The sequence below is a fragment of the Poromitra crassiceps genome, assembly GCF_964638095.1.
Source record: "Poromitra crassiceps genome assembly, chromosome: 29".
Lineage (NCBI taxonomy): Eukaryota > Metazoa > Chordata > Actinopteri > Beryciformes > Melamphaidae > Poromitra > Poromitra crassiceps.
Window position 1 is genome coordinate 10,400,352 of NC_139641.1, and position 13,272 is coordinate 10,413,623.

The 13,272-nt window shown below is 47.7% G+C and overlaps 1 protein-coding gene across 1 annotated transcript in view; it reads left to right on the top strand.

Moving 5' to 3' along the window:
- The window catches only part of LOC310800189 (triple functional domain protein-like), a gene marked incomplete at its 5' end in the record, with an annotated part of 227,964 nt that overhangs the window by 76,084 nt on the left and 138,608 nt on the right, over positions 1 to 13,272 (top strand). Inside the window, 2 exon segments of the mRNA XM_083662774.1 lie at positions 4,032 to 4,206; positions 12,340 to 12,535. Coding sequence (XP_083518900.1) covers positions 4,032 to 4,206; positions 12,340 to 12,535 — 371 coding nt within the window.

Below are 13,272 nucleotides of genomic sequence, written 5' to 3' on the forward strand. Positions count from 1 at the left end.
GGGCGCCAGACTGGGTCCGGTCCCACTCAGGCGAGTGATTCGGACCGACGCCTCCCTTTGGGGCTGGGGCGCGGTCTTCGAAGGCCAGGCTGCAAACGGGCGATGGCAAGCCCAACAGCTTCGCCACATAAACATACTAGAGCTGGAGGCAGTTCGCCTCGCTCTTTGGCACTTCCAACATCAGATCATGGGCCACCATGTACTGATACGGTCGGACAACACCGCGACAGTGGCGTACATCAACCGCCAGGGCGGTGTCCGGTCGCTGGCTCTGAACCAGCTGGCTACGGTCATCCACGAGTGGGCCCGTCTCCACCTGCTGTCCCTGTCGGCGGCACACATTCGGGGCCACCTCAACCTGGGAGCGGACCTGCTATCGCGGGGCAACCCGCGCAATTCAGAATGGGTTCTCCACCCACAGGTGGTGGAGCAGATCTGGGCCAGGTTCGGGCAAGCCAGCGTCGATCTCTTCGCCTCGCGGCTCGCACACCATTGCCCCCAGTGGTTTTCCATCCTCGCGGACGATCCACCGTTGGGCCACGACGCGCTGGCGCACGTCTGGCCGAGGGCGGCCCTCTATGCGTTCCCCCCAATCGCACTGATCCCCCAGGTGCTGGCCAGGGTGAGACAGCAAGGGCTACAGCTCATTCTGGTAGCCCCGCACTGGCCGTCGCAGGTCTGGTTTGCGGATCTGATCACTCTGACGAGAGGTCCTCCGTGGCTGCTGCCGCGTCGGAAGGACCTGCTGTCGCAGGCGGGCGGAGAGATACTCCACCCATCCCCACACAAGTGGAAGCTGGCCGCTTGGTCCCTGAACGGGAACGGTTGCTAGCCCAGGGCCTGCCTGCGAACGTCGTGCAAACCATACAGAGTGCTAGAGCCACCTCGACTCGCACTCAGTACACCTACAAGTGGCGGTCCTTCTCACGCTGGTGCGCAGAAAGGAACCTGGACCCGGTGACCTGCGACGTTCGGCCCATTCTCTGCTTCCTCCAGGGTCTGTACGAAGCGGGCCAGTCGCCGCAGTCCCTTAAGGTTTATGTGGCCGCCATCTCGGCCTGCCACATGGACATCGAGGGCAAGACAGTGGGAGGCCTGTCTTTGGTCTCTCGTTTCATGACGGGTGTGCGCAAGCTTCGCCCCCAGACAAGGAACATCTTTCCCAAGTGGGACTTGGTCACGGTCTTGGATGGCCTCTCGAGGCCCCCGTTTGAACCACTCGACGCTGCCGACCTGAAACACCTCTCGCTGAAGACGGCATTGCTTCTCGCTTTGTCTTCCGGCAAGAGAGTGGGAGACTTGATTGCCCTGTCAGTGCAACAATCGTGCATGGTGTTCTCTAACGATGGGCGCAGGGCCACGCTCCGCCCGAACCCTGCTTATCAGCCTAAGTGTATTGGGGCTGGCTTCAGGTCCATGACCATAGACCTGGTCGCGTTTGAGCCTTCTGCCTCTTCTTCGGCGGAAGAGAGGAGACTTAGGTCGCTCTGCCCCGTGCAGGCGCTCCGTGCCTATGTGGCCAAGACGCGTACTTTGCGTACGTCTAACCAGCTTCTGGTGTGCCATGGGGCTAAGGCTCTGGGCAAGCCGTTGTCCAAACAGCGTCTATCGCACTGGATAGTGGAGGCCATTAACTTGGCCTATTCTGCCGCTGGGAAGGTTCCACCGGAAGGAATTAAGGCCCACTCTACTCGGGGCGTGGCTTCTTCCTGGGCGCTGTTGCGCGGTGTGACGGTGGAAGATATGTGCGCAGCTGCGTCATGGTCGACTCACCATACCTTTGTGAGGTTTTATAGTCTGGATGTGGGAGGCGCGACATTCGCTCATGCGGTTCTGTCTGCCTCCGCGGACTAGTTGCCTCGCTGACTGCTCCCCAATCCTTATCGGGTTCCCATGCGCTATAAGCCGTGACGGCCCATTTTTCGATCGAGAGTCGCAAGGTCGGGCACTTAGGTGCTCCTTTGCAGCAAGGTCGGTTGTAAGGTGGCAATAGGTGGGAGCCGAGCTTCAACGAAATAAAACTAAGGGGTTGTCCTACAACCCAGGTTTTATGAGTGAAGCGAGGCTCCCACCTCAGGTGCCTTGCTGCCAGTCTGTCTGGTTCTGGCCGAATGCCGGGTGAGTGGTGTTTTCCCGGTCCAATTCCAGGCGTGAGGGCTTGTGCCTGCCTCTACTCCTGCTATTGGATGGGAGACCATGAGACCGTCAGGATCGCCCCGGATTTTCCAAGGGTCCAGTCTGCATCCTGTCAACGGTCTAATGGATGGTTGGAAAGGACACTTTTAAAGTAATAAAAGGTAAGAGCATTCGATAGCGTGTACCACGCAGAGATGGCAATAGGTGGGAGCCTCGCTTCACTCATAAAACCTGGGTTGTAGGACAACCCCTTAGTTTTGAAGTCTGTCATTTAATTTGACAGTTATTGAGTGTTAAAGTGTGGACCAGTGACATCACTGGTCCACACTTTAACACTCAAATTGCTTGTATCCAATGCAATACTAGCTCACTACTGACTCTCTGTTACTGTATGTCACATCCCCCTGGTGGTGCGTTTCTCAACTTTTTTTAACCTCCCCCTTTTTTCGGCTGCCGTTGCACGATGTTATCCATAAATCTAGGGCTCTACCGAATAGTTCGGACTTTTGAATATTTGTTCATAATGCTGACATTCAGATTTTAAAACCAGCTTTCCAGTCACTCGCAGAAACCTTGCACACTGAGTCTAATGCGTTTTATTATTATGTAAATGTGAAAAAAAAAAAAAAAAAAACGCAGAAAATCGAACCTGCTCCGAAAAACCTAATGATGGACGAAAGTTTCGGAGTCATGAGTGACACAACATGAGGTCGTATTTATTAAAAAAAATATATATACGGTAATAGTAATAATAATAGAAAAATATGGACTTGGTGTGCAAAAGCCTTTAGTGTGTGGCTTGAAACTGAAACTACTACAACTTATAACATACATGAATGGTTGATTGAGAAAAGTAGAGATCATCCTAGTGCAAGGCAGGCTCCTTTTAAGGTACTAGTCACCTGCCATTGGCTAAGTGCTATAGCCGACGTAATTGACTGACAGCAGCTGATGTCAATGCATTGTCATCATTAGTCTATTTTCTAGATATATTTTCTGCTGTCTTCTATATAGTCATTGGCTTTATGAAGAACCACTGCGTGTGTTGAAACGTTGCTCTAGTCGTCAAACAATAGACCTTATTCGATTGACGTCACTCACGTACGGGCACGCCCACCGCCGCCATATTGTCGACATAACGCTGCAGCGCTCAAGTGACAGCCTTTATAGGAAGCTAGCCGCCGTTAGCGTTACCTGTATCGTTCCTGTTGTGTTCGGATGGTGACCTGCGTTACACGTGGCTGTAGTAATGGCAGCAATAAAGTCCCCGTGGTTTGTTTCTATCTCTACCGTCCACAGACGTGAAGGGAGCGAGACGGAGGATACGTCAGCAGCACAGGAGATGTGTGGATAGTTAGGAGAGAGACAGGTGAAACTTTCTGACAGCTCCTCACAGCAAAGTCTGTTCACCTCGTTCTTTTGTTTATTTATTACAGGCATTAACGGCAGCATACAAACAACAACTGTGGGTTTTTTATTGCTGTCATCACCATCGCTATTTTGTAATGGAACAGAAACGACAATAAGGCCGTTACTATAGTTGTCAGCTGCAGGACGGTATGTCAACAATATGGCGCTGTCCGGGGTTAGCGAATAAGGTCTATACTGGGAGCTGCTCCAGTGTGTGGGTATTCACTTTTTTCAACTTTCATGTATATCTGTATCCAGCCAGCACCTGGCCTCAAAACAGCTTGGAGGTGCACACAAACTACTTCTTATTGAAGATTTGTACTATCTCTCTCTGTCTCTCTCTCACTCTCTCTCTCTCTCTCTCTCTCTCTCTCTCTCTCTCTCTCTCTCTCTCTCCCTCTCTCTCTCTCTCTGTCTCTCTCTCTCTCTCTCACACTCTCTCTCTCTCTCTCTCTCTCTCTCTCTCTCTCTCTCTCTCTCTACAGAGACTCTGCCATCTCCAGCAACAAGACGCCCCACAACAGCTCCATGGCGCACATGGAGAGCGTGCTGCAGCAGCTGGACGAGGCTCAGGGTCAGATGGAGGAGCTCTTCCAGGAGAGAAAGATCAAGCTGGAGCTCTTCCTGCAGCTCCGCATCTTCGAGAGGGACGCCATCGATGTGAGGAGAGGAGAGGGGGAGGCGGGTGGGATGGGATTGGGAAAGCAAAATGACTGAACATGTCTTACACAAACAAGCGCAAACCGTTGAACCCACGGCGCCCCCCCGCCAAAACACCACCCATATCCGCCTAGCCACTCCACCTATACCCACCCCTTGAATCCTGATTCTCCACCACCTTCCTATCCCTATGGCCCCGTTCCCTCACCACCTCTTGTCCCCCCAAACACCACCCATATCATCCAAATCCTGACTCTCTAGCACCTTCCTATCCCTAGCTATGACCATTTTCCCAACTCACTAAACGTCCATGACTGAGTGACTGACTGACTGAGTTACTGACTGACTGAGTGCCCTCCCGTTTCCATAGGTTGAGGCCACTGGTTTAGCTGGCTCAGCCTGGCTGGGGGCGGGGTCAGGGTAGGGTAAAAACCCCCGTTCTATCCATTCAGCAAAGTTAGAATTTAGCTGATAGCCCAGCCCAGGCAGACACGATCGGGGATTTAACCACCGCAGTAAACGCACATCTGAGCAGACGTCTTGTGTTCTGCTCTAGAACCCCCAAACCTGTAGTTTAGAGCCGCAGCACCGTCTTTTGGTGAGTCAGCCCATGAGATATATGGGCGGTTTTACCCCACTCGCGCGCCAGCCGTTTCACATTTTGTGGGCGTTCCCAGACATGCGGACTGTCTCTATCCTTTGACCCCAGCAGGGCCGCTGACCCAGCGCCATGGGAAAAAAAGCATTTAGTTCCACTTGACACATTTGATCCACTCACTGACTCATTCCAATGCGTTCCCCCTCCTCAGCCGGCTTTCACTTAACATTTTCATCTTCTGCTAATTCCTGAACTCTCCCGCTGTGAGAATGAATGCATCCCCTCGGCTGGTGTTGCAATGATATATACCGGTTTATAAAACGGCTCTCTCAAATCAAGCAATCTGATTGGTTCACAGCCATTGTATAAATCCAATAACCCACTCCAATAACCCATGGCCATGGGTTATTGGTTGCCATGGCAACTCTCTTACTAAAAGCCTTTGGTTACCTCAAAAAAAACAAATGGCGGAGACAGCTGTCAGATCCTTGTGAATCGATCTTCGCTTATAACTTTACTAATACTTCGCAGAAAATTATGTTTTGTACAAGAATAAATGCGGGCTAATGTCTTCTTTGCAAAAAAAAGGCTGTTAACCCCGCATTTAACCCCGCATTTAACCCCATAACGTTAGTTGGTGTCGGGCTTTGCAGAAAGCACTCAGCTTCTCAGCAAGCGCTGAGAATGCAGCGCTGCGCTCGAGCTGCCTGTCGGCTTTCCAGAAAGCTCTCAGCTTCTCAGCAAGCGCCAGGATTGGCCAATGTCAACTTCAGTCTCCAGAACGATCCAATCAAATCACCCGCACGTTCTTGCGGTCCCGCCTTACAGTAGTGTTTCAACTGACTCTATCAGAATACCATGTCAGTCGGACTTATAGTATTATTATTATTATATTATTATACTTGGAAACCGTTTTATAAAAGCAATATAGCACTCGAGCTGCGTGGTGTTGTGGCATATATTAGGGATGGGCATTTCTAGCAAAAACACTATTCGAAATTCGCTGGCCAAAGTCGACTTTTAATCGAAATTCGAAAATAAAAATAAAAATGTAAAAAAAATTAAAAATGTATTTTTTTTTTTTTTTTTTTTTTTTGTGTGAGAGAAATGTTGCATTGTCTCCCCTGATTCTAAGTCTACGGCTTTATTAATTAATATAAAAAGCTTCTGCTGTGGATTGCCTGCGGCCTCGTGGGATAACAGCTTATCAGCGGGATATATTCGCCACAACACACTTGCTCTCATGCTATATTGCTTAAATATATATATATATATATATATATATATATATATATATATATATATATTTTTTTTTTTTTTTTTTCATGTTTCTCGTGATGTGTATCCTAGCGGCCAAATTGCAGAGCAGATCAGGCTGATATTCATGAGGACAGTGTGATGAAGCAATGATATGTGTTGTGGGAAGTCATCACAGCAGATGATCAGTCTGTGGAGCCTGTGTGGGGAAATGGCATTCAATAACAATCACACCACTAGAACCTTGGAACGCTATTCCTCTCCTGAAAGTAAAATATGATGTTTTCCCTTTATGCTGAGGAAATGTATGATATGGATTAGGAACCACAAAACCCATTTATGGTTTTAATGGCATGGTCGTCAATCGTGTCAGTGTCATTCGTCTTCATTGGTGCCAAATCTGACTCGGATAGACGGGAAAAAAATCCACAACATCCCTCTTTAAAGGATAAGATCTGCCATTTTGGACCTATACAAAACGGATGGACACATGTCACTGGGAGCAACTGTGCCGCAGTGGACTCATTGTTAGCAGCAAGATGCTAGCAACAGTAGCTAGCGGTTTTGACCGATAGCTGCCTTGGGAGCCAATATTCTCTGCAGGTGCAATTACTACAGGTATCTCAAATGTCAAAGGTCAAAAATCACATAATTTCTCCCTGTAAAAATGTACATGTATTAGGTGTTCTGTCTATGCGTTCCTTCTGCCTCAGTGTGGCAATAGCAGTTGGTTTTGAGTCTGTTGTGCCCAGAAGAACAGAGAAGTGTTAACATTAGCGCTTCATGGTGGTGAGTCACACTGTGACACTCCTCCTCCTGGGTCCTGGCTTGTATGGGTGGTGTGTGTGCTGGAGGTGAGGGCTGAGATGAGGCATCACAGAGTTGATCCCTGTCTCTCTGCACAGTGCTGAGAAGGTAGTAGGTGGTGGTTTTCATAGCGCTGGTGGAGATGGTCTTTCTGCATGCAGAGGGCATTCTACTGAACTGTCAGAGGAGAGGAGGGCAGAGTGCAAACGAGTGTCTGGTAAGTTCCTGCTTTGTTTGCTAGAGAAGGGGATTTAAAATCTGCGCTCAAAGAGCTTGATATCTTTGTACCTGTATCTCTGATTGGAGAACGCCATTTTCAAGCTTGTTAACGCGATATCTCAGGAATTTCTTGATGGAATTTCATCAAATTTGCCTCAAACATCCACTTGGACTCAAGGATGAACTGATTACATTTTGGTGGTCAAAGTTCAAGGTCACTGTGACCTCACACACACCCAATTTCCAAGCTCTGTAACGCAACATCACAGGAGCGCCTTGATGGAACTTCTTCCAATTTGCCTCAAATGGCGATTTGAACTCAAGAATGAACTAATGGCGGAGGCATAAGTCCGCGTTGCGGTCGTTCTAGTTACTTAAAGTGTAACTTACCCCCCAAAACACTTTTTCTCAGCTTTTAACCAATATATATGACTTTGGGGGTGGTGTGTGAAGAATTCTGGTCAAAATTTCCACATTTGAGACCAAACTGTTACCATTGTACCATTTGTATCATTTTCAGCAGCATAAGTTCCCTCTATGGGTTGAACACTGCTTTTTTTGTGCCCTCAAATGAATGGGATATTTGGTACATCGTGACGTCACGGTGGGTTTAGCACGCGCCCCACTCATGTGATTCCCCCCCCATTGATTATTACTGTAGTTCACGCGGCGCGAGCCCTTTAAGACCAATGCATCCATGGGTAATGCCTACTACTGTGGCTAATATTAGCCACTAGTTAGTTATGTTACATGGCAGTAAAACGCCACTGAATGACCAAATTGATAGAACTTTTAACCATTTCGAGTAACACTGTTTCCATACGGATCACCAGCGTTAGTTTGTAGTTTATAACGTGGCTATATTCATAACGTTTTCTATGATATCTATCTCGGATACACTGAGAATACTGGGAGGCGGGTCATAGCGTCTCTGTCGATGATTTGATTTGACAGTTCTGGGCACTGGCGTTGGCGTTGGCCAATCCTGGCGTGTTCCGCCCCCGAATCGATTGTGTTCTGGCACAAAGCGAGTGGGTTTTCAGGACGAAACAGTCTCGAGCCATTTACGTTATCTTTAGAGCACAATATTCCTGGAATGCAAGTATAACTAAACAGTTACATGTCCTCTGCATTCTACATCAAATGAAGATATTACGGGTTGTTTTTTTTCTATGTTACATACTTATTGGCCAAGATATGTTACTTTATGGGGGAGGAATTCTGCCAGGTAAAGAAGGGAGTATAGGCGGCCATCTTGCCTGCAGAGTTTTCAAATCAAGTAGAATACCGTTTTGCAAGAAATCTGGGGGTTTCAGTCCTGCTTTAAATGCAGTAGCACCTTCCTCAGGTTGTTCCCTAACCTTAAGTTCCAGCGGTGTATGGTTGCAGTGTGAACCACTCACACCCGTATAAGTTAAGTTAAGTTATCCTTTATTTATCCCCTTGGGGAAATTCATCCTCTGCATTTGACCCATCCTCTACTAGGAACCTTCCTAGAACTAGGAGCAGTGGGCAGCCACTGTGCAGCGCCCGGGGACCAACTCCAGTTCTTTTGCCAGTGCCTTGGTCAGGGGCACTGACAGGAGTATTAACCCTAACATACATGTCTTTAGGTGGTGGGAGGAAACCGGAGCACCCGGAGAAAACCCACACGAACACGGGGAGAACACGCAAACTCCACACAGAAAGGACCTGGGACGGACCGGGGTTCGAACCCGGGACCTTCTTGCTGTGAGGCAACAGTGTTAACCACTGAGCCACCGTGCCGTCCAAGTATCTCCCGCTCCCATCACTCTCTAGCCGCAGAGCTGGACGGGGCCGCATTCGGTGGTTAGAGCTGGAGAGGAAATGAAAGCTGGCCAGGCCGGAGTAGAAGCTCCTTCTCCTCCTACAGATTATTTTGTCTTCTCTTTAGGAATCTCAGCATTCTCCGCCAGTCACGCACACACACACGCTCGCAGTCGCACACACACACACACACACACACACACGCTCGCAGTCGCACACACACACACACACACACACACACACTCTCAGCCGCACACACACCTCTCTCTCTTTCCTCTATCTGTCTCGCACGGCGTCGGGCGTCGCCACGTCGGGACCTCCCTCTCCTTCAGTCACTCTCACTTCACTCAGTGCGTTTACATGCACACCAATAAACTGATAACTGTGAGTAATCAGTTTATGGCAATAAGCTGATTTCTGCATTTACATGCACTTTAATAATCCGACAATAGGAAAAACCCGGGTTTACATGATTCAGTCAATTAGTCGGATTTCTCTCCAGAAGGCGGCGGTAATTCAACTTTTTACATGCAACTTGTACATGCGCAGATGTATAAACCCACAAGAAACCTGATACGCTGTATACATGCACTCAAAAGACGGGTTATTGGCCAAAAACCTAGGTATGTTTATCGGTTTATTCATAACCCGATAACGGCCATAAACGGATAAAGCTTATGGGTTTATGCTGTTTACATGACCATTTGAATAATCAGGTAACTCCAGAAACCGCTAATAAACTGTTTATTGGTGTGCATGTAAACGCACTCATTGTCTCCATCGTTGGAGGTTTTGGACGACACGGGAGATGACCACGCTCTGGATGAGGGCAGCTGTCCAAGCAGCTCCATACTAAGATTAGGTTTTAACCCACTGTTGATGCACTTCTGTACATCACGTATGTTATGCCGTGTTCCCATTACTCACATGTAATCCTCGTAGACGTCCAGTTGTCGGGGGCATCATGGTAACGCCACGCATTTCTATCTGTCACATTCTTTACAGTCGCTTATACGGTTACAGAGCAGCTGAGGTTTGGGTTGATAATGTGACACAGACTTGTTAGTGGAATCGTGATTTACAACGCGTAGCCCATCACTGAAGTAGCGCAGAGCAGGAGTATAGCTCAGTGTTTCCCACAGGATTTTGAGTATTTGTGGTGGGGGACCGCAGACCCCCTAGGGGGGCGCGGGGGCAGAACCCCCCGCGCGATTTTTTAAAAACATTTTCAAGTCAAATGCATGAATTTGGTTAAGTGCTTTGAGAAAGCACTTAAGAGCAAAATTAAAAGGCTAGATCTATGAAGAACATGTCATCATTACTGTGCTGTGGGTTTACAATGACAAACTAAATTTCTCCCTATAGGTCAGGGATACTCAACTTGCTTTGCCCGGGGGCCACTTTCGTGAAATGATAGAAGGCGAGGGGCCAGTTAATAAACAAACAATATACATTTTGTAGGTTTGGGGCTGACAATGTTGTGCACACCGGATAGTTAGTTAAGTTAGTTAGGTGAAGTACATACATAAGTGCCTGGGTAGCGAGCAGATGGCGGTATTTGACAATTTAGCAGCTAAATCATAGATTATTGAAAGATATTCCATATTCCAGACTGAAATGCTATAACAGAAGTGGAGTATTGGCCAGAATGACATGAACATTTGGTCACTTATTCAGCGGGTATCTTGCATGTTGCGTTCAGGTGCACTGTACATTTCTTTTTTTCTTTTTTTGGTCAACATCTTGTTGTGGCGGTGCGCCATAAATTTCTTTATGTATGGGAAACACTGGTTAATCAGTTTAGTATTTCATGAACCACACTGTGGCCACAGCACTGTAAACAGCAGGCTTGGACGCACAAGCCTTAGGACATGCTTTTTTAGCTCCTCCTACACAAGTGAATGACAGTTTGTCTGAATGGTGAACTCCATTATGCCCCCAGAGCAAAGAGGAGGTACATTCTCTTTACATTAGTGGTTAACCTCGACTACAGCACCGCTTAGTTCAGTTCTCTGCTGAAACTGTTTTAGTTGCCGCCGGGCAACAGTAGCTCATTCAACATTCTATCAGGAAGTACTGGGAAGTTTCAGAGACCCGCGCTGATTTCAAAGACTTTCCAGATAGTGGGTTTTAGTCAAAACCAGGACTAGAACCTGCTGACTCGGTACAGGGAGACGCTGACAGAACAGAGCTGGACGGTGCCAGGAGTTCAAGTGCCCCCTGCTGGTAAGGGTGATTTAGTCTGCGTTGGCACTCAGAGACCAGCACCAACATGTCAGCATGTCTGCTGCCTCACCAGCCAGGCACTCACCACTGTCATAGCTTAGCACTTTTTATGACCGCTTGGGGCATTTTGGGTTACAGCAATTAGACAAGAGATAGTTTGACCTGGTAGTCATACATTCTCTCCTAATGATATACAATGGTTAGAACTCGCCATGCCATCTTCGGCTGCTCGGAGTCCTCTCTGAACTTTCCTACAGCTGTGCAACAGTCTCTGACACTGGGGACAACTGTCACCAAAAAACAAATTCTGAAGGAATGGAAATCTCCCTCTCCACCCTCTTTTCAATTGTGGTTGACGGACATGACCTCCGTTATACGCATGGAGAGACTTAGGTTCCTGAGAACCAATGCACTTCGAAAATGTATAACTATCTGGGACCCGTTCTTGGTCTACCTCAACGAGGCTAGGGGTGACGGGTGACTCGCCCGGCTGGCTTCTCATAGACCCCTTGAGTGAGATCCCAGGTATATCGTTTACAAGAACATAAGAACCTTAGGTGGCTGGCGGCACCACTTTGTAATGTTGATTATATTTTTTGTTTTGTTTTTTTTGTTTTGTCTTTCCTTTCTTTCCCCTGTGTCTGAGCTGTCTTGTTTGTGTTCTATAAAAATTTAAAATATGGAGGAGAAAAGAAAAAAAAAATACAATGACATTGGAATATTATGCTGTGATTGTGTAGAGTATACTGTAGTGTGTAGACTCCTTTGAGTGTGTGTGTGTGTGTGTGTCAATGTGTGTGTGTGTGTGTGTGTGTGTGTGCGTGTGTGTGTGTGTGTGCGCGCGCGCGCATACGGATGGGTGGCAATGAGAATTTGAAATTGAAAAATAATGATCCTAACTGTAAAAGTCATTTCATGTCGTCAGTTAAAACCAAGTGATCTGTCAGTTTATGACCTCTTGACTTGACTCTCATATCGCTGCAGATTTTATAACTACTTTACCCCCCCCCCCTCTCTCTCTCTCTCTCTCTCTATCTCTGCTTTTCTCTCCCTCTCTCTCTCTCTCTCTCTCTCTGCTTTCCTCTCCTTCTCTCTTTCTCTCCCTCTCTCTCTCCCTCTCTCTCTGCTTTTCTCTCTCTCTCTCTCTGCTTTTCTCTCTCTGCTTTTCTCTCCTCTCTCTCTCTCTCTCTCTCTCTTTCTCTGCTTTCCTCTCCTTCTCTCTCGCTCCCCCTCCTCAGATCATCTCAGACCTGGAGTCATGGAACGAGGAGCTGTCTCAGCAGATGGGTGAGTTTGACACGGAGGACCTGACGCTAGCGGAGCAGCGTCTGCAGCACCACGCTGACAAGGCGCTCACCATGAACAACCTCACCTTCGACGTCATCCACCAGGGACAGGAGCTGCTGCAGTACGTCACCGAGGTGCAGGCCTCCGGTGAGTGACGGGGGAACACACATGCGTGCACACATACATACACACACATACACACACACACACACACACACACACACACACACGCGCACACGTGCACACACGCACTCGCACACACACAACACACGTGCATGCGTGCGCACACACACACACACACACACACACATACGTGCACACACACATACACACACACACATACACACACGCGCGCACACACACACACGTGCACACACGCACGCGCACACACACAACACACGTGCATGCGCGCGCACACACACACACACACACACACACATACGTGCACACACACATACGTGCACACGTGCACTAGGGATGTCAATTTTCGGTTAATTTCACTTTCGATTAACCGACGCTAATAATCGATTAACCTATCGGTTAATTCGTAATTTTTTAATATAATATAATTTTTTTTTTTTTTTTTTTGTCTATTTACCGTACTCAATGAGCTCATGCCCAAACAAGGCGTGTCTATTTAGATGCTGAAATGTTAATGCTTTTTGTGTTAGAATTATGCCTTTATTTTTTGTTGGCTTTGCTGAAATTTACAAGTTTATTGCCACATTTTGATCAGGTAATCATTCCAAAATCATTCTGGCTCTTATATGGATGACAAGGAAATATATTTTTGAGAGCTTTATTTCCTGTTTATGTAAACATTACAACAACAACAATCTACTCGCTGTTTGTGTGAGTGTGTTCTTCATCATCGTCTTCTTCTG